Source organism: Myodes glareolus, chromosome 1 (assembly GCF_982192425.1).
Source record: "Myodes glareolus chromosome 1, mMyoGla1.1, whole genome shotgun sequence".
In the NCBI taxonomy this organism is placed as follows: domain Eukaryota; kingdom Metazoa; phylum Chordata; class Mammalia; order Rodentia; family Cricetidae; genus Myodes; species Myodes glareolus.
In genome coordinates, this window is record NC_142026.1 from 26,496,040 (window position 1) to 26,520,371 (window position 24,332).

General features: G+C 41.5%; 1 protein-coding gene across 1 annotated transcript in view; it reads right to left on the reverse strand.

Moving 5' to 3' along the window:
• Positions 1 to 24,332, reverse strand: part of Dner (delta/notch like EGF repeat containing) — a 297,016-nt gene that overhangs the window by 66,540 nt on the left and 206,144 nt on the right. Inside the window, exons 7-8 of the mRNA XM_048459360.3 lie at positions 21,040 to 21,153; positions 1,322 to 1,546 (exon numbers count right to left, since the gene is read on the reverse strand). Of these exons, the coding sequence (XP_048315317.3) occupies positions 1,322 to 1,546; positions 21,040 to 21,153 (339 nt within the window). The remainder of the gene's footprint in view (positions 1 to 1,321; positions 1,547 to 21,039; positions 21,154 to 24,332) is intronic.

Consider the following 24,332-nt stretch of genomic DNA (forward strand, 5'->3'; position numbering starts at 1 on the left):
CAGCTTAGCTGCATTTCCCTTAGTTGCACTGACTCTTTTAATTGATTTGTGAGTATGAGACACAGCCTTTGAAAGCCAGGCACTGGGGCCTTAGCACCAGAAGCACTGGGGTTGGAATCTGGGCTCAGGATCTCTAATAAATATGAAGCCACAGGTAGAAAAAGAATCTCCAGGGGTATTTCAGGTGAGTGTAGCCCTGAAATGTCCACAGATGTGATACATCCAGCTAAGAACCTAGGAAGACTGTCACCCACTCAGCAATGGCTCAACCTAGGAAGACTGTCACCCACTCAGCAATAGCTCAGAGGTACAGGTGTTGATTCAAAATCTATTTAAACACATATACAACGGTCTCTCACTCCTTGGGGCAGAATGTCACCTATCACAAACATTAGCGTATCCCTTGTCACTGAAGTATAGGGAAACATCCCAAGCAGTGCACTGTTAGGTGACTCCATCATTGTGCAAACATCACTAAGAGTGTTCTCACACGTGCTAAGGTGACTAGGATGTCCAGAGGCTAGTCAACCCGATGGATCAGCAGTGTATAAGCAGTGTGCTGTAACAAAACATCCCTGTGAGGTGTGTGACTGTGTCCCACTGTAAAGATGATAAGAGTGATTTTGTTTCTGGAACTCAGAGAAGAGAGCTGGGCTAACAGAGAGCGGGCATCCCAGGACTGAAGCACAGCCATGGGTCAGCGAAAGTGGGTACCGGCTGGCCACACTGGCTGGCCAGGGTCACATGTGAGGAGAAGTAATGTAAAGACCTAGCTGACGCAAAGACAGAGACATGGGTATGACGGAAATGAGAGAACGAGCTACCCACGCACTCTCTGCAGACACACTAGCAGGTTAGAGAGACATCAATGAGGACAAGTCATCACTCTGCCTTCCAGGCTTCCAAACTTCCACAATTTAAATAGCACTGTCATGAATGCAAAGTACTTCTTGGAAATAAATGATGATGCTATTGAATGTTCTCAGAGGAAGCTGGGAGTGTGTGACATGCTACACACGAGTAGGAACGTTAATAGTCTGCTGTGAAAATGAACCGCATTCCCTGGCACTAACATTGTGTTACAAGGCTCGGTTGATTTTCAGTTTCTCCATTCTGCTTTCTCGCACTTTCTAATTTTCTCACAATGAACATGAATGGGTCACATAGGTAGAAGCAAAGCCCTGTTGAAAGCTCTACCAAGAGTAAGTCTGACGAGTACATGTGCACCAGATGACAGGAATCCACTCCCGTGTATGTCACACTCTGTGGGTGACCTTCGCTCAGAGGTAGAGACAGCTTTGTTGTCTATATAAGAACCAACCTGGATCACAGAGGCACTTGTAGCTGGTGCCCACGCTGCGGCATGTGCCGTGAGCACACGGGCTGAGGGCACAGAAGTCAACGAGCTGGGCACACGTCGGCCCCGTGAAGCCTGGGCTGCAACTGCAGGTGAAGTGCACGCCGTCCATGTAGCAGGTACCATTGTTCTGGCACGGAGATGACATGCAGGGGTCGACCTTCTCTTCACATGCAGTGCCAAAGTATCCTGCAAGAGAGCATAGGAGGGCTTTAAAGCAGGGCTGGAGACGTAGCTCAGTGGGTAAAGGAAACTGCCTAGCATGGACTAAGTCCTGAGTTCAATTCTCAGCCCTGTGTGAATGAAACATAATGGTTCAAGTCCTATAATCCTAGCACTAGGGAGGTCGAGGCAGGAGATTAAGAGGTTCATGGTCATCCTTAAGTATGTGGCAAATTTGGAGACACATGGGATACTTGAGGCTTTGCCTCAAAGAACAAAAATAATATGTAAAAGGAGCAGTGGGCTGCTTTTTGTCCTGCCCGGCTCCTGGCTGCTGGCTAGCTTTACCCGAAATAATTACACGGAAACTGTATTCATTTAAACACTGCCTGGTCCATTAGTTCTAGCCTCTTATTGGCTAATTCTCACATCTTGATTCACCCATCTCTAATAATCACAAGACTGTGGCTTACCAGCAAGATTCTAACCTATATCCGTCTCGGGCCGGAGAATCATAGCGTCTGCATGACCCTGCTTTCTTTCTCCCAACATTCTGTTCAGTCTACTTCACCTATCTATGTTCTAACCTATCAGACCAAGCAGTTTCTTTATTAATTAACCAACGAAAGCAACACATAGAAAGAAGACCTTCCTACATCAATAATAGAAGATTAAAACATGTTTGCACACCTTAACTAATTCAGATATGTCACAAACCAAAAAGACCTATAAGATTGGTTATCATAGATTTGGTGGCCCTATATTAAAATATCAAATCCTGTGTTTCTGCTTATTGAAACACAAAATATAAACACAAAAAACTTGGATGTGCATCATATGTATGATATATGTGCACATGGTATATGTAGGTGTATATATATGTATGTGTGTAAATATAATCTAAAATACACCAAAAATAAATAGACAATGATTAACTAAATGTATGATAAGATCTAACACCAGATGTAAAGAGAAAAAAAAAACAAGTAAAATAGTAAATAATGAAGACATTTCCCACCCATCCCTATCATTTGTCTTCTATTCAATTTCTTAAAAACATATAATATATTTAAGTCTATAATATCTAGATTATAATTCAGTCTTCCAGAATATACAAGTTAGTGTTTTTAATAAGTATATTTAGGTGTTCAACCCATAGGAGGATATCTCTGTGTGTGCATGTATATATTAAAGGTTGAGTCTAGTGATGAGTAGACAAACATGGTACCATCTATTCTTACAGTGCAATTCCATTTGGAAATAGTTACTAAGCACACACATACGTCACAAGATGAGTGAGTCATCATGACATGAACTCTAAGAATGAAGACAGGTTCAGAAGACCATACATTATATCATGCCACTTACTAGAAATGTCCAGAAAAAGAACAAATGTAAATATAAAACATAGATGTGGCTGCTGTGACTGCAGGGTGAAAAGAGATTGAGGACAATGGACATGGGTGGCCACAGGGTTGAAGAAATGTTCAAAGATGATCCATGTGAATAGTGGATCACTTACATGAATTTACTAAAATCGATGAGTTGTGCAGTTTGGAAAAATGAATTATAATCTAGAAATTATACATGCAAGCATATTTTATGATATAATATTATGTAAAGCTGTTACACATTTCAATTTTAAATGAGATTATCAGATAAGTGCTTTTGATTGTTTTCTGTATACAAAATTTGGCATTTCTCAGGCTAAAAATTATATATACATTTAAGTCTGTACATCTCTTCAGTCACATAGACTTATATATTTAACAGTGATATGAACATATACGTCTTTTGATACTTCAAGACTAATTCAAAAAATTATTAAATATTTAAATTTTAGAAATAAAAGCTAAGTACTTTTCCTTTGATATTCTGTTTTCTCATCTGTTTTAGTTTATATTTATAGTCACACATAATTCCTTAGTGATATTGCCAACTTCCATAGCTATTGTTAAGAATATAGTCAATCTATAAAATAAACAAAAATAGCCACAGATTTAATTATCTGAAGCACAACTCATAATGAGAAATAGAAAAAAAAATAAATGATATTCAACATTTTATAAACTTCCTTTAGCTTTCATGTTTCAGAAACACAACTAAGAATGTAATCTACAAACAGTTCTGATAACACTTGAATTTTCCACAGAGTCCCCTAAAGCGGAGCATTTTCTGTCCTTCATGTGTTCCATTCCATTGTGGTTAAAAAGATCCTCAGGCACTCATTAGCACATGGCCACAAGGTGAAGTATCCTTATTAAGCAATTTATTTGCAGAAAATAAAACCTCAAACATCTTCATTTTTAGAACAAAGTTAATTGTTGCTGTTTGGGTCTAGAAAATGAACTATAGCCATTTGAAATATTAAAGAGTCAGTTTGGCCCTGTTTGTGACGCTAATAAAGTAATTCTTATTTTCTTAGTCTGAAGCCATAGGTTTGGGAAGATAAATGACCAAGCCAACCCACAAGCTGCATTCAATCAAAGACAGGCCCAGGGTTTTATCTTCTATTTTTTTATTTTTTTAGGAAGATGAAAAGATGGGTCTCTTCCTCCAAACAATTGAAAAGCTAGAACTGCCATGTCTTCCAGACACAAGGGAGCTGGTCAACAGTGGAACTCACAGAGACGGTGGCCGTGCGCACAATACCTGCACAGGTTCAAGCCAGAGACAATCCCAGCACTGAGTTCCGGAAGTGGGCATGAAGTTCCACTCCTAATCAAGAAGCTATTAGCAACTGACAGCTTCTGGGAGATGAGAGATTGGTTTTCCTCAGTAAAATGGCACTGGGTGCTCGACCAGACACCAAGGCAGGCCTCACTGAGGCTTGGGAGATGTTGGCCAACACAAAATGGACTTATGAGTGAGTACATGTGATAATTGTCTTTCTGTATCTGGGTTACCTCCCCCAATATGATAATTTCTAGATCCATCCATTTCCCTGCATATTTCAAGAATACCTGGTTGGGGTATTTTTAAGGAAGAAAAAGCATACCTTTGGATGGATAAGGAGAATACAATGATGTAGGAGGAGTTTGGATGGGGAAAAATACAGTCAAAATACATCCTATGGATTTTTTTAAAGCAAAAGAAAATTATTAAACATTAATGAAATTAAAAGATACCAAAAATTGGAAGAGCCTCCCCAGTTTACAAATTGGGAGGATTAATATTGTTAAGATAGCCATACTACCCAAAGTGACTTACAGATTAATGCAATTCCCATCAAAATACCTAATACATTCATAGGACAACAACAACAACAAACCCTAAAATTCCTATAAACACAAAGGACTTCAAGTGGTCAAAGCTGATGAACAAAGCTGGATGTGCCGCAGACTGACTTCTGGAAACAGCCGAGCCATGGTATCCAAAACAACATGGCACCTAGACAAAAGAGGAACTTAAAAACCAAAGCCACAAGCCTATAGCCTGCAGATTTTCAATAAAGGCACCAAAACATTCCTGAGCAGGCTAACCAAGAAAACTAAATATCCACACAGAGGACTGACTCTGACCTCTCATCTCTCACGTTACCCAAAATCAACTCAAAATGAAGACAAGGAAAAGTGGATTCAATGGCCACCTCAGCCCAGCAACCTGTTCGACCCAGGGCTAGCATTGAATCCCTCAGGCTTGTCCTGGCATCGAGCAGAATGCAGATACTGATGATGTCTGCTGTTTGGATTTATTGTGGAACTTGGGTGCAAGCATCACAACTCCCAAATGCTAACTACTGGACCACAAGCACCACATTTGTATGTGACTGCCAGAGACCATGAGGATGGTCCTGGTGCAGATTGCTAGGGAAAATGCAAGAGCGGGTCCTGCAGTCAGGGTTGTCAGTCCAGCTGGGAGACTGGACACACTCGAGGCATTTAGAAACTAAAGGAAGAAGAGAAAGCTGTGCTGATTTTGAAAATCCTCTGGCTTTGACTAGCAAGTTGCATTTCCTTCTGTTGCGCAAGCCATTGTTATCTTCTTGCTAATATGACATCCTTCTGTAAGTGACTCACTCTTCCTCAGCTGCCCCAGAAATGACCTTCCTCAGAGAACATGAATAAGGTTTTGTAACACCAGTAATGAAAAGCCAAAGAAAAGAAAAAATGAATTCCCTTATGAGATATCTGACCTTCGACAAAGAATCTTAACCATTTTTGGTTCTGTTTCCTTACCTACAAAATGCCATAGACAAGGTGAGACTAAGTATGGTGGCCTATGGTGCGCAATAAATGTTGGATTCGACTTGCTTTGAGATGTGAGTCTTTTACTTTGTATATATACTCAAAGATTGTGCACAGAGAAGCTGGAAGAAAGCTGGATTATTAGGCAATCTCTGGAACATCATCAAACTTCATATTTGCTCAGAGTTCCCCCAGGGCTGTATTCCTGAACATGGCTAAGAGTGTCTTCTGGAATCAGAAGGTGGTCACACAGAGTTCTTTGAACACATGAGCTACTGGGCCACCCTGTGAGGCAAAGTGGGTGAGCGCTTGGGATAACAGCTCTGGGAAGTTGCACAAGAATTGCTCAGAAGCAAATCTCTTCCTAAATTCAATAGCAGTCTGTTGAAACTGGGCTTGCTCATGCAAGCAGTTAGAAGTACACTCACTGTTCCAAGGATTTTACTATACCAATTCACTTAAGTGAATCTTATATAGAACTCATAAACCTCATGAGTGCTGTTATTTCTTCATTTTCTAATGGAGAAGTAAACACAGGAAGATCAAAGACTTTGCCCCAAGGCACACAGTTAGAAAAGGCAGAGTCAAATTTGAACCCAGGATTCTCAAATCAAGATCTATTGTGACATTCACACCAGCACATAGCAAAGAAGCCAGTAATGAGAAGAAATGGTATCAGTCTGAACCCTCACGCATTGGCTGCTGCTTAATCTAGTATCCATCTCCCAACTTCCTGCATTATACAACTTCAGTACACATAGCTATAGGAAATAATAGCTACACTTCATAGCCTCTGCTACAGTAATACATTGACCTGTAACTTCATTCTGGGTAGTGTGTTATGTAAAAATAACCTGAGGTCACATATGAAAAACTTCCTAAAGAAAAAGTTGGCATGTACCCTTTGCTTTCAGTACTTTATCCCTCTGACCTTCCTACCACTTAGACTACACACATATGACTGAATTCTTCCTAAATTCAGTCAAAATTATCAATCCATGGGCAAAATATTCATTGAACCACAAAAAGGATAAATTAAAATACATGGCAACATCATATTCAAACTACTAACAATCAAAAATTAAGAGAAAATATTAAAAGGAATCAAGGTCTAGTGAATTTTATCAGTGGTTATATTAAATGTGAATGGACTATTATCTAAAATAAAAGACAGAGATTCTTAGATTGAACTAGAAACAGCAATTTCTTTTTTTGTTGTTTCTATTGAGCTATACATTTTTCTCCATTTCTCCCTCTCCCTCTTCTACTCTCTCCCATGATCCCCAGACTCCTAATTTACTCAGGAAATTTTGTCTTCTTCATCTTCCTATGTAGATTCATGCATATTTCTCTTAGTGTCCTCTTTGTTGTCTAGTTTCTCTGAGGTTGTGGCCTGTACACTGTTTTTTCTTTGCTTTATGTCTAAAAGCCACTTATGAGTGAAAACATATTATGTTTGTCTTTCTGGGTCTGGTTTACCTCACTAAATATGGTTTTTTTCTAGATCCATGCATTTGCCTGCAAATTTCAAGGTGTCATTATTTTTACCACTGTGTAGTATTCCATTGTGTAAATGTACCACATTTTCTTTATCCATTCCCTACTTGAGGGGCATTAAGATTGTTTCCAGGTTGTGACTATTACAAATAATGCTGCTATGAACATGGTTATGCACATGTCCTTGTGGTATGATTGAGAGTCTTTTGGGTATATACCCAACAGCGGTATTGCTAGGTCTTGCAATAGATTGCTTTTTAATTTTCTGAGAATTGTCATACTAATTTCCAAAGTGGTTATACAAGTTTGCACTCCCACCAGCTATGGAGGAGCATCCCATTTATCCCACATTCTCTCCAGCATAAGTTGTTATCAGTGTTTTCAATCTTGGCCATTCTGACAGGTGTAAGATGGAATCTTAAGAGTTGTTTTGATTTGCACTTCTCTGATGGCTAAAAAAGTTGATCATCTCCTTAAGTGTCTTTCAGCCCTTTGAGATTTGTCTGTTGACAGTTCTCTTTTTAGGTCTGTACCCCATTTTTTCATTGGATTATTTGTTCTTTTGATGTCAAATTTTTTGAGTTCTTTGTATATTTTGGAGATCAGTCTTCTGTCCAATGTGGAGTTGGTGAAGCTGTTTTCCCAATCTGTAGGATGCCATTTTGTCTTGTTGACTGTGTCCTTTGCTTTATAGAAGTTTCTCAGTTTCAGGGGGTCCCATTTATTAATAGTTTCTTTCAGAGTCTGTTCATCAAGGCATGGCAGTAGGAGGTAGATAAATCCCATTGTGCACAGTCAGAAAGTATACAGGGATGTATGTGAGTGCTCAACATATTCTCTGACTTCTCTTCTCTTTTTATTTAGATTGTGTTCTCAGTCCATATTCAGTGTGGTTCTTTTCTCGTCACACTGTCTGTGGCATGTGTGCACACACATACCCAGAAAAAAATAAATAATTCTAAAAATTAAAGTTGTGGTTCTCTGTTAATCATCATCTACTGTAAGAAGAAGCATCTCTAATGGAGTTTGAGAAATGAACTAGTCTATGGGTATAATAATAGCTCATTAGGAGGTGGTTTTATACTATCTTCCTTTAGCAGAGCAAAAATAATAGGTTCTCCCTAGGACCTAGAACCTGTCTAGACACAGGTTCTTGGCCCACGTAATGATGCTAGGTATGGGTTGCATCTTGTGGAGTAAACCTTCTTAATTCCAATCAGGTACAGGTGCATCTTATGGAGCAGACCTTTTTAATTCCAATCAGAAACTGATTGTTTACTCCCATGACATTTGTGCCACTATTGTGCCAGTGTGCCTTTCTTTCCATGCTGGTCCTTATTTGTTGTAAGTTTTACATCTGGATAAATTAATAACAACCTTTCCCTCCAGCACTGCGCAGAGCTCCATCCAGAACTATGAAAGCCAGACAATAAGGATGAAACTAAAGCATCAATATTAACCTGATCTCTCCACGTTCTGTCATTTAAGTATATGCTGTCTTCCACAGTGGGGTCTTACCATTAAGTTCCGTGATAGCTACATCATAAACCCTCCTCCCAAGGCTCAGGAATAATTGAGGGGAGGGGAGAGAGAAGGATTCTAAGGGCTGGAGGTGGTGGATGACTATAACAAAACAATGTTTTCCAGGTAGAACAGGGAAGCCACACATGTGAACCATGGTGGTGGTGATGGCATGCATAAGGCTGATACAGAAGCTGGTCTGACAAAAATTCCTACAGGGAAGGAAAAAGTGGTCCCGAAATCCCAATTGGCAATTGACAGCTGCCAGGAGAAGGCAAATCTGTTTTCCTTCAGTGTGTGACCCCAGGTAGAGCCACACACCCAAGATTGTACAGGCAGCACTAACGGAACTCAACGAGTGTGTAAAAAGAGAATATAAAACTGGATGTGTATAGAATGGGGTGGATCTGGGAGGCATTTGGGGAGAGTAGATATAATCTAAATATCATGTATGAAATTCGCCAAGAACTAATAAAAATTTTAAAGCGACAATTCTGAAATAACCAAAGATTAACAAACTGTGTGAGAACAAAAATATGGAGTCCCGACCTGGAGGTGATGAGAAAACTGTTTGGATTTACAAGCCTCCTTAGAGAGGAAGAAATGAACAGCTGTTTGATAGTATCAACCAACAAGTGCAAAGAGAATGACCACAGCAGGTCCTCTTGTGTACAATAGTCGGCTTCAAGTTGTTCAGGACACAGACATCAGGAAATGTTGGAAAGAAAACAGAATAGCTCCAGAGAAAAACTCAAATCCTAACATGTGGAAGCAATGTCACCAGACAAGGGATTTCAAAGAATAAAATGCAGAGGCGGGGAGGATGGATTCAGGGGCTAAGATGAAAGGTAAACAAAACAGACCAGCAGGGGAAAGAAAAAACTACCAGGGAATAAAGGCTGATTTAAGAAACTAGAAACTGTAATTTATCCAGTTGACTCTGCCTTCGGATTTTGTATTTGAACCAATATCGATATGAATGCCTGCAGAATATACATTATGCAAATAAAAAGAAAATACCCTTGAGATACACACATGAAAATCAGGTATTTAAAATTTCTGGGAAATTTTAAACTGTAAGACAATGCAGTCATTCTGTGTACTGTCAGAAATATAAATAGCTTTGTAGTATTAATGAGAGCACATGAACTAAAGCAACACTAGCAACTGGGTTGATAGCATAAGGACAGCTCACATGGGTGAAGTGGTGTGTCTGAGTCTGTGAAACGCCTCATTGTGCAGCCTTGGTCAATGGTTCAAGCAACACCTGGGGTCTTTCTAATTCTTTCCCTTTGTGAGCCCCACACCCAGCCCCATCAATCAGTGGGTCTTGTAGCTCCCATTGCCAAAACTTCCTGAACTCCAAAAAACAAAACAAAACATCCTGAACTCCAGTGCCTTGTCTCTGCTCCCTGGCCACGACCCCAAAGTCACTACTGTTACTTTCCTGACATGTTTTCTTCAGTGAGACTCCCTCATCTACCTTAACCCTACAACCAGTTCCCCATGATTTATGAGACTGGCTTTCATAAAATGCAAATGTTATCATGCCTCCGATCATCTTTAGAACAATATTGAATATCTCTCCCATGGGCACCATGTCCTGTGTACATAACTCTTGCCATCCGGTCTGATGCTTCGTTCTCCAGCAACTGGCCCCAACAGCTTCCATGCAGTTCCCAGAAATAGTCCAGCAGGCTAGTCCTAGAGACTTACTACTTTCCTGGAAGTTCTTGCCAGTTCTCTGTATGTTCATTTCTCTCTTTCTCTCCCCTCCCCCTCTCTTTGTGGTATGTCCATGTCCATGTGGATGAGCCCACCCAAGTGTGTGTATTTTGTCCATGTGTGGAAGACCACATGCCAACACTAAGTATCTCCTTCTGTGGCTCTCGACCCTTATTTTTTGAGACAGTCCCTCGCTGAACCTGGAGCTCATCTATTCATCCAGGCTCTCTGACCAACAAGCTCGAAGGACTCACCTGCCTTCACCATACCATACCCCTGGCATTAGGTAACAAATAAAACGGTGCCCAGCTTTTGCATGGGTGCTGTGAGAACATACTACAATCCTTATGCACAATTGCTTTTCCTACTGAACCATCTCCTCCGCCCCTTGGCTCACATATTAGACACGTTTCTCCTGACGACTCCAACCTAGCAGAAATTCTATCACAACACCCCACTTTCTTCTTCATAGCAGTTTTTTCTTATTGGAAATGCCATAACTGTGCATCTACCCGCCTGCCATCTGTCTTTCCACCCTCAATGAGACCAGGGTCTTCCTGGATAAGAACAAGCATTGGCTCCCCTCATTACTGAGTCTCAGCAGCTACAAGGATTTGAGTTATTGGAGGCACTAAGTAAATATTTGTGGAGTGAATGTGAGAATGAACAGATGTGGGATGAGAAAATATTTTAATAGAGTAGTCAGAGAAAGAAAACTGATAAATATGGATTGGGTTTTAGAGATTACAATAGGAAATAGAAAAAAGATGAATATTAGTCATCAGATATTGTGATTTCAGGTTTATAAGTGAATAATCACTGAATCAAATAAAGGTAGAGAGTTTAGTTCTGAGTGTTCTCTGAACGGTACAGCAAAGTGAAGAGGAGGTTCACTTAAGAGTCATTCCTCAGTGAGGAATCCAGAATACATGGGAGAATGTATGGGAGATGCTGGAAGATGCTGGGAGGTGCTGAGAGGTGCTGAGGGGTGCTGGGGGATGCTGTGGGGATACTGTGGGAATGCTGGGGGATGCTGTGGGGATGCTGAGGAAGGCAGAAGATGCTGGGAAATGATGCTGGAAGATGATGCTGGGAAATGTTGGGAGATGCTGCACTTTTTCTTCCCATAGATACTGGAACGATTCCTGTCATACATGGAGGGTTGGAAGAATGGACCAGGCTGTGGTTCTGGGGTCAGTAGGTATCACCAGTCATGATTCAAAATAAGAGAGAACTGGGATTTGTGCTGGGTCCTAAAGAAAGCCCCAGATTTGGCTCAGGAAACAAGGAAGAAGAACAATGTTGGACTGGGAGAAGGGGGTTTGAGTAACGCATATGGAAAAGTTAATTGTAAGCACATTTGTTCTCCTCCTAAGAGAGCAGACAGTTGGGTGGGATAAAGAGAAGGGGGAGTAGTTAGGAAAATCAAAGCTGTCAGATGTAAAAGATCCAATCAGGCTGCAGTTAAACTGTGACTTTTAGCTGGGTATGAAAGTATGCACTGCATCCCAGCTACCTGGGAGCCTGAGGCAAGACAGTCCGTCACTAGAGTTTGAGACCAGTCTAGCAACATGGCAAAACCTCAGATAGGTAGGTAGGTAGGTAAGTAGGAGATAGATAGATAGATAGATAGATAGATAGATAGATAGATAGATAGACAGATGATAGAGAGAAGGTAAACAGATATGACTTTAAGATTCTATTTTAGTTTCCTTTCAAAGGGCATTAAAAATGATTCTTCAAAGACATTCACCTAAAATCTAAAATGATAGTCTTTTGGGGACAGAATCATAGAATGTTTTTCTTTGAGTTTGCTTGAGTATAGATGCTTTTGATAATTCTGGGTAAATGCTTAAAATGAATTATAATGCAATATAACATCTTAGCTATCATAGAAAAGCAGACTGTAGTAAAATGCGTTAGAAATGGCCCATGGATTAGCAATTCCATGTGGATGCCTGATGTCACAGTGACCAGACTTGATTTGTAAGATAAAACATTCCTCATATAAATTAAATTATGATCATTCACAAATGGAGAAATTCAAAAGGAGACCAGTGGGGGGAGGAGAAAAATGTCTTTTTAAAAAAAAAAAATCTATCTTAGGAGAAGCATAAGTGTCAATCAACCTGATGTTGATGTTAAGTCATAAAAGATGAAATTGGGTCAAACAAGAAGATTAGTTAACCCAGTTTGTTCAGGGGACCTTCTGTTTTCACCTTTCCGGTGCTAGAATTACAAGTGGGTAAGCAAGCCCACCCTACATCTACATGGGTTCTGGGCAACCTGGCTCTGGTCCTCAAAGTGAGCATTTTAACTGCTGAGTCACCGCCCCTCCCCCAATCCCTATCCACTTCTTTTAGAAAAGAAAAACACTAGGGCATCATCATCATCATCATGCATGCATGCATGGCATGCATGTATTCACCAGGCTGGAGCTCCAGGCTGTCACCTGTCAGTCTGAAGCTGCCCATCAGCATGGATGCCCATCTCAGGTGGAGGGAGGGGTGCCCAAGAGAGACAGGACCCAATCCCTCACTAAACGCCCCTGCAGCTGTTGTCCTCACAGATGATGTGGGGGAGAGCGAACAAAACTCTCTGCGGTATTTCTCCTTAAACAATTTCAGAGACACTGGACTAGGCACATAGGGGAGGAAAGTAAAGAAATAGGAAAAATGAGAGTCCTTGTCATAAAAGGAAAACTAAACTGTATGGACAAAACACAGAAAGCAAATCTCACTCGCACTTAGCAAGACTCAGTGAAGGCCCTGCTCTGTTTCCAGAGGTGAAACTCTACACCACTTGGAAGCCAAGGGTCTTGGCTGCTATGGTTCCTAAGTGGAGTGGTGGCTCAGGGATCCTGCCAAATGGGAGAGGATGAAGTACATTTATTCTATCCTGTTAGGTTTATGGGAACACACTGTAAGTTCTTATATAAATACACACAATTTTATGTGGTCCTCGGAGAATGCTTTCATCAAGCCATTATCCACTTTAGAATACTGCAGACAGCAGCCCACTCCCAGAATGGTGTGATACCTAAGCACATATTAGGTGATGTGCTTAGTTTCTGGACGAGACGTATAAGCTCAGATGCAACTCCTGTACCATGTGTTGTGAGCTTCTATAAACCCTTTGAGGTCCAGCACATTCCCACTGAAATTGGAGTTGGACAAGAGGGTTTATACGGCTAGAGTACTCCAGGCTGTAAAACTTGGGAAAACAAAACAGTTTGGATAAACCCATGGAGCTTGTTGTAAGACCTCTGGGCTAATATAAAGGTCTAGATCCCAGGTCTCCTCTAGTGATACTTACACTTTCCACTGTGACTAATACCTAAAACAAAGTATATGTATGAATTTATCAAGAGACTCTTAAAGTGATATATCGGAATCAAAGACTTATAAAGAAGGTCTCTTATGGGTAGTAATTAGTTGTCAAGATCCTATAACCAGAAGGCAGGAAGAGATATAGCTTTATATGACTCCCACAATGTGCCATGCCTAATTAATAGTCATTATCCTAGCTAATTTATTCAGTACTCCCTACTTCCCATGCACAGAGCTAGGGTCTTGTATTCTTCACAACCGTTGTGCTGGGAGCATCCTCATTTTGGAAATAAGGAAAATGAGCCTCAGTGATACAAAGACATTGGAGTCTAGACACAGATCTAAGCAGTGTGACCCTAAAATCCATACTGAAAACCACTTGGCTCGGTAGCCTCACCATTAAGCCAAGGTTTGGGTTTCATGGCTTCTGAGCCAGAGAACAATACCCCATGTTCATACCAGACGTGGATGCTTCAGCATCATGAGTTTAAACCAGAGCTGGATGTGACAGTCTGTAGACAGAAGACGGAAGTCCCTGCCAAATTGCAGTGTTTGCCTTCATGGTGACACAGCAAATGTGGTCCACACAGGTTCTATGATCCATGATTCTATATAGAAGAGGTTTAATGTTTGTAAACTTTTAACACCACCAAAGTTTTAGGTTCATTGGATAAAAAGAATGCTTTCTGCAAACATCACATGAAGCCTACATTTGCACTTGAGTCTCGGGCTGCTATAAGCCTCCTGTGACAGACATATTACGAAGAGACTGCATTCTACTCTGCACCATGGGAATGGTCATATCTGCAAGCACAATGAGCATCCCTTACGGCTGAGTGCTTTCATCACTGCTGAATACTTTTATTCCTTATTGATCTCCATGGTGTCTTTCAGCTTTCCCGGAGAGAGCTGGAATGCTGAGGTTCAGATGTTGGATGGATGGACAAATGGGCAGATGGACAGACAGACGGACGGACGGACGGATGGATAGATGGATGGATGGATGGATGGAAAGTAGCATCCAGATTGTACTTGCCTATGTTCTTAAACATATCCACACACTGAAAAGTCAGTAGTGATAGGGTATACATAACCAGAAACCTTCAGAATTAAAATCCATATGGCTTAATTTAAAATTTAAAGAGCTTAAAGTTCCAAACCAAATATGAGATATTCTCATGGGAGGGAGTGCAAATAACCAGAAACCTTCAGAGTTAAAATTCACCCGGTTTCAAATGAAAGGATCTCAAAGTTCTGAACCTAACACAAAATAACACTGAAGGAAAGTACCATAGCCACAGGCTAGCATACCAGGCTTCCTTCCTTGTTTTTGCCATTGTTAGCACTCAAGTGGTAAATGTAAATTAAAAGATAGCTTGTTTTGACTTTTTTTACAGTCCCTTTTATAATTAGAATGAGAAATACTTTTTAAATATGAACCTAAGGAAAGGTAAGTAGAAATTCAAATTAAAACCAGAATTCAGAGGCTGGAGAGATGGTTCAGTGGTCAAGACCTTCTACTTCTACAGAGAACACGGATGTGGGAGGTCCTTCTGTCTTGGTTAATGAATAAAGAAATTGGATTGGCCTGTTGATAGGGCAGAACTTAGGTAGGTGGGCAAGACAGAACTAAATGCTGGGAGAAAGAAGAGCAGAGTCGAGAGAATGCCATAGAGCTGCCAGAGACAGACACTGGGAATTTTACCTGGTAAGCCACTGCCACGTGGTAATACACAGATTAATAGAAATGGGTTAAATTAATAGAAGAGTTAGTCAATAAGAAGCTAGAGCTAATGCGCCAAGCAGTATTTTAATGAATATGGTTTCTGTGTGATTATTTCGGCTCTGGGCAGCTCCCTATAACAGAATACAAATTTGGTTCTCAGCTCCCACACTGAGCAGCTCACAATTTCCTGTATTTCCAGTTCCTTGGGATCTGCTGCCCTCTTTTGGCCTCTTTGTGCATCTGTACTTACACGTGCTCATTCTCACAGACGTATACACGTAATTTAAAATAAATAGCATGTTTTCAAAAAGAGAATCCAGTGATGAAAGACAAACATCTTAGTGTCAGAAATCCATGCACACAGACACACCCCAAAAGACAGAATTAGTGGTGATAACACAGCTGTCTCCCTGGTGCCTGATTCTGAGCTGCGGGGAAGGCATTTCAAGAAGGCTGATGTCAGAAGACAGCTCCCAGGAAAGATTTCACCCCCTGAATGCTCACTGCAAATCAGATGGAAAAAGAGCCTTGAAGGGAAGGGGATGAAGGAAGACTGGTGAGACACAGCAGCAGGCTGTGATGAAAGCCCCGTCCACAGGAAGCCCTGGCCCCACAGATTTCTGACCTGAAGAAGCCTGCTATGAGCAGATTTCATGATTCTTTTCTAAAGAGAGGTCTCCTTGTCCAGAGTTAAGAACTGAACTAGGAGAGAAGGAAATAAGCTTTAGAAGCCAGCAAACTGCATTGACGTCATTCATGTTCATGGCAGCAGAGAGAGTCATGAAAAATCGGCATCAGGGCAGCTGCACACAGGAGCTCATAGCAGTGTGACAGCATGCACAAGACATGTGTAAGCCCAAGTCAGACCAAGACGTGTGCAAGCCCAAGTCAGACCATGTCCCAGCATGGGAAGGGGAGTCGGGCCATAGAACTATCGGCAATTATTAGCTCCCGGGAGAGGGAAAGTTTTCACTCCGAGAGTAAAGCTCCTGAGCTGACCATGGAAGGTCACATATCTAAGAACATTTGGGCAGCACAAATTGGTCTTGATGTTTTTTGGTTTGGGAGGGGGTTGGGATTTTTTTGGTTTTGTGGTTTTGGTGTGTGTGTGTGTTGTTTGTTTTGAGCATAAAGTTAGTGGATGGTGAAATGTGTGTGGTCATGGATCTGGGAAGAGATGGAGAATGAATGTGGTTAAAATGCATTGTACCAGATTCTCAAAGAACTAATAAAAGTAAAAATTAGAAGCATCACAGGTGCTGGGGTCTAGCTCAGGGAGCAGTTTGACCAAACATGCATGAAATCCTGCCTGCATGGATCTCCAGCCCTGCATGAACCGGAGGGTGATATACATTTGTAATCCTCTCACTCAGTGGGAGGAAGCAGCGAGTTCAAAAGTTCAAAACCATCCTCAGCTATATAAAGAACTCGAGGTCATCTGTGAGACCTTGGATCCTGTCTCAAAATACATATATAATAAGATACACATCATAGGACTTACTTTAAAGAATGTGTCCAGAGATCATTAACGTGGTTAAAGAGCACTGAAGGCCAGCCACCTGCCTTCCAGTTTCCGGCTACATAACCAGGAGCAAGCTACATGCCCTCTTCCCAGTCTATTAAATAAAAATGTTAATAGCATGAGCTTCGTGAAACGGCTGTGAGGATGAACTTGGTGGACAACGTGATTAGCATCTAAGTGTCACCTTCTGAGTGGCTCGTTTACTGAATAGTGACCTCCTTCTACCACGAAACATGATCCTCAGCTAGGGTTGCCCAAGGTTTGGGGGCAACAAGAGGAATTAATCAAATTCCTACTCATTAGGCATAACAGGGAGGAGACAAAATCAACAGGAATATACAAAGGACAAAGAGGAAGAAAGGAAGCAAGGGGGTCAAGGGCTAACTAACATTCCAAAACATTTCATGCTTTAAGACACTTTTTAGAATTGCTCTAGTATGTGATTGATGTAAGAAGTCCTGGAGGCACAGGCTCTTTTCAGTGAGCAAATGGGCTCCACATATTTAGTTGCTATCCAAGACAGACATAAAGAAGGATAAAACAGTGACACTTTCGGGAAAAAGGATGCAACCAGAGACTACCTTGTTAAGCAAAATGAACCAGATTCAGAAGTACAAATAGCATGTTTCCCTCATAAAAAGAATCTCAATGTATAGATAGCTAGATAGACAGATAGACAGACAGACAGATAGACAGATGTTGCATGGAGGCGAGCGGGTCACATCCCACTGCCCAGCTAGCTTAACCCCCGAAATAACCACACAAAAATTGTATTAATTAAATTATTGCCTGCCCCATTATCTCTAGACTCTTATTGGCTAACTCTCACACCATGATTTAACCCATTTTCATTAATGTGTATCGCCACTTGACTGTGGCTTACCAGCATGTGTCTAACCAGCGTCCATCTCGGGCAGGAGAATTATAGCATCTTGCCACTCTGCCCTTCCTCCCAGCATTAAGTTCTGTCTACTCTGCCTACCTAAGCTGCTGCCCTATCAAAAGGCCAAGGCAGTTTCTTTAATAACCAATAAAAGCAACACAAATACAGAAGGACCTCCTACAATCGATAGATAGATAGATAGATAGATAGATAGATAGATAGATAGATAGATAGATAGATAGATAGATAGATAGATAGATACATGGGTACATGGGTACATGGGTACATGGATAGATGAGATAGAGACAGATGTTATCAAAGCAGAAAGGGAACTAATTATTTTGGAATTAGGTGAGGAGTATGGAGTAGAGATGGAGTAGGGTAATGGTTAGGCAAATATAAGCAAAGTACAATGTATGGGACACTAACATTTCTCAATAAAAGACAGACCACTTTGTAAAATGTTTGTCACCAGCTAAATATTCCTGATACAAAGCTTCCAGGCCTTCTCAAAGCCATTTCAATCTTCACTGAATAAAAAGATTTCTCACTGAATAAAAAGATTGCTGGAAACCTCACCCACATCCTTTTGATTCCTGAGTATCACAGTTACCACAGCATGGAACATGCAAAGGGCCATCGGATGAATAAGGATCCTAGATGTGGTACCTATGGCTTAGACAACTGTAGGTCAATGGCTCTTATTTAGACTTGGCCAATACTTCTTCCTCGGTGGCATCTTGTTGGAGTGAGTCAAGGATCCCTCAAATACAACATCTCTAAAACACCTCTAAAAGCATCTCTAAAACATCTCCACTTCTGTTTCCTCCACTGGGGAACACAACCTACTGGAAAGTGATGGAAACCACAGATTCCTGCCTCCCTGTCTCCTGCCCTTCATGTCAGTCCTTCCCAAGAGGTCCTGTCTTTGTCCCCTGAACGTCTCTCACACACACCAGCTTCTTGCTTCTTCCCAGAGTCTGTGCTTCAATTCCAGGGAGTCAGCTACTTCCTGGATCTCTGCGACTGTCCACAGACCTTTCTCCTTATTTCCACTCTCCTCTTGCTCCATGTTCAATAGTGTCCCAGAATGAAATGATCAAATTACTTGGCTTAAATTTGCCAGTGGTTTAATGGTAATTAATAATGGAGATATAACAAATATCTCAAATATTTATTTGAAAGCATGTCCAACCTCTGTACAATACACTTTTATCTGCATGAGATTTTATTTAAAATGTAAGGAGATGCTTTGAATCCCTTATCCTGTGAAGAACACATGACCATCTTGTTGATGTAATACTGAGGCCACAGAAAGCAAAGTTACTTGTCCATGGAATAAGAGGTAAGCTGAATGTGAATCCTAATCCTCTGCTTCCCTCCACTTCAGGATGAAGTAGTAGCGCCTCACTTGCAGCCCAGGAAGCCCAGCAAGCCTTGCTCTACCCCCTTTCCACAAACTACCTCTAAGCCCTCATCTTAGCATCGCCTCTGTCCACATGTCTTCACCAAAGACCCTGTACCCAGGAGGGACCTTTATAGCAGCTCCAACCATCAAGATCCACAACCTAGTACAGCACCTGATGCATAGCAAGTACTCAGGAAAGCCTCTGCCAAGAAGGAAAATGGTACAAGTGAAAGCTAAGTCCCTAGATTTCCCAAGAATCTAGTTCAAACTGTACAGTCTCCTCTTTAAGCCTCTGGAGTTTTGTTGGACCTTTCTAGTAAATACCAGAAATAGTAAAGCATTTGGGAGTTGACTAAACTCTTGCAAAAATCCCATGTGGATTCATAATGTCCCAGAACCCTGCCTGACCTTGACTGAAGGGAGAAGTCTAAAAAGAGGTAGGTGGCAACTGACTCATCCGGAGTGTGACAAAGCTTTGCAGAGCTGCAGAGCATTCGTAGGCAACTAACAAAGGTGCTGCTTGCTCAGCCATCCGCCCTAGTACGCTTCCAAGTTTCCCTGTTTGTCTGCACTGCCCAAGAAAGATAAAGGCAAGGCTCATAAAGAACGTGGTCCTCCTTCACTATGGGAATCACATACATTACCAACACACAAAATTGGGGTTGGGGTGGAAGTCAGTCATTCTGTCCATGCTCCTTCCTGGGTGAGTAGGAACTGAACCCAGGGGCAGCTCACAGGAACCCAGTATTAGAAGACTGGTCAGGCTCCTGGTCGGGGGACAGTTGAAGATAACTGAACATATGGAGATATTGCCTTCTGGTGGGCTCTGCTTTGTACCCCTGCAGAATACGAAAAGCTACGTAGTCGCCTGTGTTGTGTCTGTGAATCAGGAGCCGACGTGACAGTTTTAAGCACTGAAAAACTCTACTACGGCCTTGTTCTTATGCTATTAAGGGTTTAAAGTCATCCCCTCACACAGAAATGGGAGCAAAAGCGTTCCCAATGCCAGGTTCTACCTTCTATCACCTGCCTGTCTCTTTGCAAACAGTAAACCCGTCTTTTGAAATAAAACAACCCTAAAGAGAGGACTCTCCAGGTGGCTTAATTTCCCTACACCATCATACATTTGCCACAAAGCACAAAGAAGGCAAGCTTTATATCGGTTGTTTTTACTATGTGTTTGTATGGGACATAAACCAAGTCAAGCAAAGTAGAAATCTTGAGTGGAGTTTTACTATTAGGCTCTATTTTATCATGCTAACTCATTTTTATATGTATATGTCAATATGTATGTGCATGAGGGTCAAATTTTGGTGATATGTATGTGTGTGTCAAAATCACAAAAGTTTCTAGGTTGTTGCTCTTATTCAAGCAGAGCAGAAAAAGGAATCCATGTTGGACATGGCAGTGTATGTCATGATAGAGGCAGAAAGATCCAGAATTTAAAATCATCTTCAGCTACAAAGCAAGTTCTAGGCTAGCCTGGGATTAAGACACTTTCTCAATAAATAAAAGAACAAGAAAACTGAGGGATCATATTCTGCTTTTGCGCTCTCTCTCTCTCTGTCTCTCTCTCTCTCTCTCTCTCTGTGTGTGTGTGTGTGTGTGTGTGTGTGTCTTGTATGAAGTGTTTAGAAACAAAAAGTACCAAACTGACCAAAAGCATTTATGGTTTAAAGAGAAAAATAAAAACCTTTCCAAGAGTACTAAATAACATCTTACCTTCCAGACACTGGCAGGTGAACCCACTGACGCTGGACACACATGTGGCTCCATTTCTGCAAGGATCTAGGACACAGTAATCGATCTTGGTCTGGCAAAGCTCTCCAGTATAACCTGCAGAAAAAGAAGATACCTGCTGTCCAAGACCTGTTATTCCAAAACCACCAGAGCCACCCACAACCTGAGGGACTGAACCCCCAAACTGAGGGACTCTGCCAGAATCCACCCTTGGAAACAGCAGCCTTGCATAAGGGTGTCTCAAACACTCCTTGATATCGTGTAGTTTTATAATCAGAAACCTCCACCATAAACTTAGAGCTATGGTTCAAAATTCATTCACTTTTCAAATTGTTCTCTCCCATATTAGCTCTGAGTTTTATATTACCAGAAGCTTTAGAAGCTGAGGTAGAATTCCTCTGTCCAGAGGACAGGGACCCTCTGACATGAGGTGCCCTGGGCCTGAGATGCTACCTTCCCTGGGTCACTACCACACCACACTATACAAGAGGTATTAGAGAGTTGTGATGGATAATATTTAGGACCAAAAGAAACAGCCTGTGTTAACTCTGTATCCTGTGCTCTCATTTTAAAGACTAAGAGATTGCAGCACACTCAACAAAAACCACATTAATATATTATGCTTAATACTTCTTTGAGTCATAAACCCAGCTCTCCCTTCTCCATGAAGCCAGCCCCCCAGGTGATCCTGTGGGATAGTGACATAATCCCAGACAAGCGGTGGGAAAATCAGGCTGTAAATCTCCTAGAACACCTTGGGCAGCCTGGAGGCTTTAAATAAATCCCAGATTTTTAATTCGGTTTGAAAACATAGCCCTCCAGAGAGGCAAGTTTAATGAAAACAGCACACTAAAATGGTCCTCACCTTAGAATGGGCAATGCTTCAGGAACAATATGGAAAATACAAGGTAGAAAATAAAAAAAGCAAAAAGGGTACTCTTTGTTGTGGTATCTGAGTGATGGAATCACTGGTAGTCTAGAGAAAAGTCCCATTATAAATTTTAATCAGATGTATTTTCTACACAATTTTCATTATACAGTTGTATTCCATTCATTTCCCGTGGAGTCCTGAACGACATGGAAACTTGCCTTTCTGGATTATTGGTTTCCAAGGGCCATCACCAGCACACACAGCTCAGACTTGAAAAACTCACCCATTGCCTTCCCAGTGGATGTGAACTACAGACAGTGAATGGAGGCGATTGTTTTAGCATCTCCCATTGAGTCCCTTCCCCATTCACTCCAAACCAAGCCAAGCCATTTCCAGTTATCCACAGGGATGGGACTGAGAGACCAACCTGGAGACCAGCCTGGGAGCTAAAAGGCCAACACCCAAGCAAGAGGCTACTTCAGAATTCCAAAAGGAATCTTCCAGTATGACATCACAGCAAGAATGTAGCTTCAGATGAAAGCTCTAGATTCAAAGTGGGAGGCAGCATGCTTGCAAGGGGAATGCTGTGAACAGCTGTTTGACTTAAATTGGTACGTGTTTTTCATATCTGAGAGAATTCCTCTTCATCTGAGGTCAACACTCATCTGATCACACACACATACACCACTCCCTTGTCCCATCCCCTCTCTTACAAATATGGAAACTGAGGATTAGAAAGATTAAGCCATTTACACAATCGCCAGGGATTCAAACTCGTAGGGTCCACACCCTTAAACACAGCTATGCTTAGTCACCAAGCAGCCTCGACAGAGAGTAGTAGACCATGGTAGCTCCTGCCTGTAACCTCAGACTTGGGGATCCCACTGGCATTGAGTGGGTTACAGTGTGGAAGTTCTCCATCGTGTAAGAAAGTCTGACAGATCAGCTTTCTTATGTCAAGGTCAGAAGTGGGTCCCCGAGTGAGAGAGCAATTGTCTGGGGTAAAAACCCTTCCTCGTTATTTCATTTCTTTCATGGTTTAAAGTCTTTCAGAATTTTGAAAGTCTAAGAAACAGAAAATTATGATTTAAATGACTGTGGCTAAAGGGATAGACTTGTAACCTAGGCATCTACTGGCATATCTATGGCTTGGCATTACTACAAATGAAAAACAATAATAGAGGCATGAGGGAATGGTGGGGTACAGAGGGGCAGGCTGGGATTATGAGGTTATAGGCTATAGAGCATCCCTGGCAATACTGCAAATACCTAATAACTAGTAGCATCCTAGCAACCACTAGCATCCTAGTGATGGTAGATGATACCCAGCTCTGTGTGTGCAGAGTGGTTTCGATGCCTGTCCATGCTAGGCTGGTCATGGGGTGCCAAGAATTATCATTGACCTTTCTAATTGATCCTCTAATCTGTTACACAATTTATTTCTAAATCTTTGCTATCTTTATTTTCTGATCCTACCGATGGGCTTTTATCTTAACTAGTCGCTTCCTCAGCCTTTCCCAAGTGGGCAGTCAACCAACAATGGTGGAAAATATATGTAAAGGCACAGAGCTAAGCAGCACAGGTGTGATTGTTTACGTCCCGTAAAATGCAGGGCAATGGAAAGCTTCACTCTGGTTCCCAGCAAAACATCTACAGAAACCAATGACAATGACAGACAAGGGTTGGCGAGTGTGAAGACTCCTCTCCTGAAGCAGTGGACAGGGATCCTTCTGACTACAGGGCCACAAGCACTATGGCCAGTCTTCCAGATTACTGTCATAGCCTCGTGATACCTTTCTTGTCTTCTAGGCCCAGGCATCACTGTCTCTCAAGACTCCAGCTACGGTTCCCCAGACAAACCCTTTACACTGGCTTTCTTTCAACCCATTCCCCACATAGAATTAACCAGAGAAATAGTTAAAAGTATAATTTCACTACTACTGTTCTTATATATAGACTCCTCCAATGGCTTCCCAAAGGGTTTAGAAGAAAACTAGTCAGTGACTAAAAAGTAAGACATGGTCTAGCCCCGGCCTTCTTTCTCTTTGTCCACTCTCCCTGCTGACCACCACGCAGCAACCAGTTGGCCTCATTCTGTTCTTAAACTCACCAAACAACTCAGTCTTTAGTGTTGGATTCACACTAGCCTGGGACCAGATAAAGATATAAGAAACATGCACTATTCAAAATAAATAACAGACCTAACCCTGGTCTACCCAGAGAAGGGCAGCATCAACTTAAGATTATCATCTAATAAAGACATCACTGATGAAAGTTAGAAACCAACTTTAGGAGAGGCAGAGGAAGTACCTAGCCAAGATGAAAGTCCATCTGTAGGATCAAAAAAAAAAAAAAGACAGCAAAGATTTAGAAATAAACCTTATAACAGAGTAGAGGATCAAAT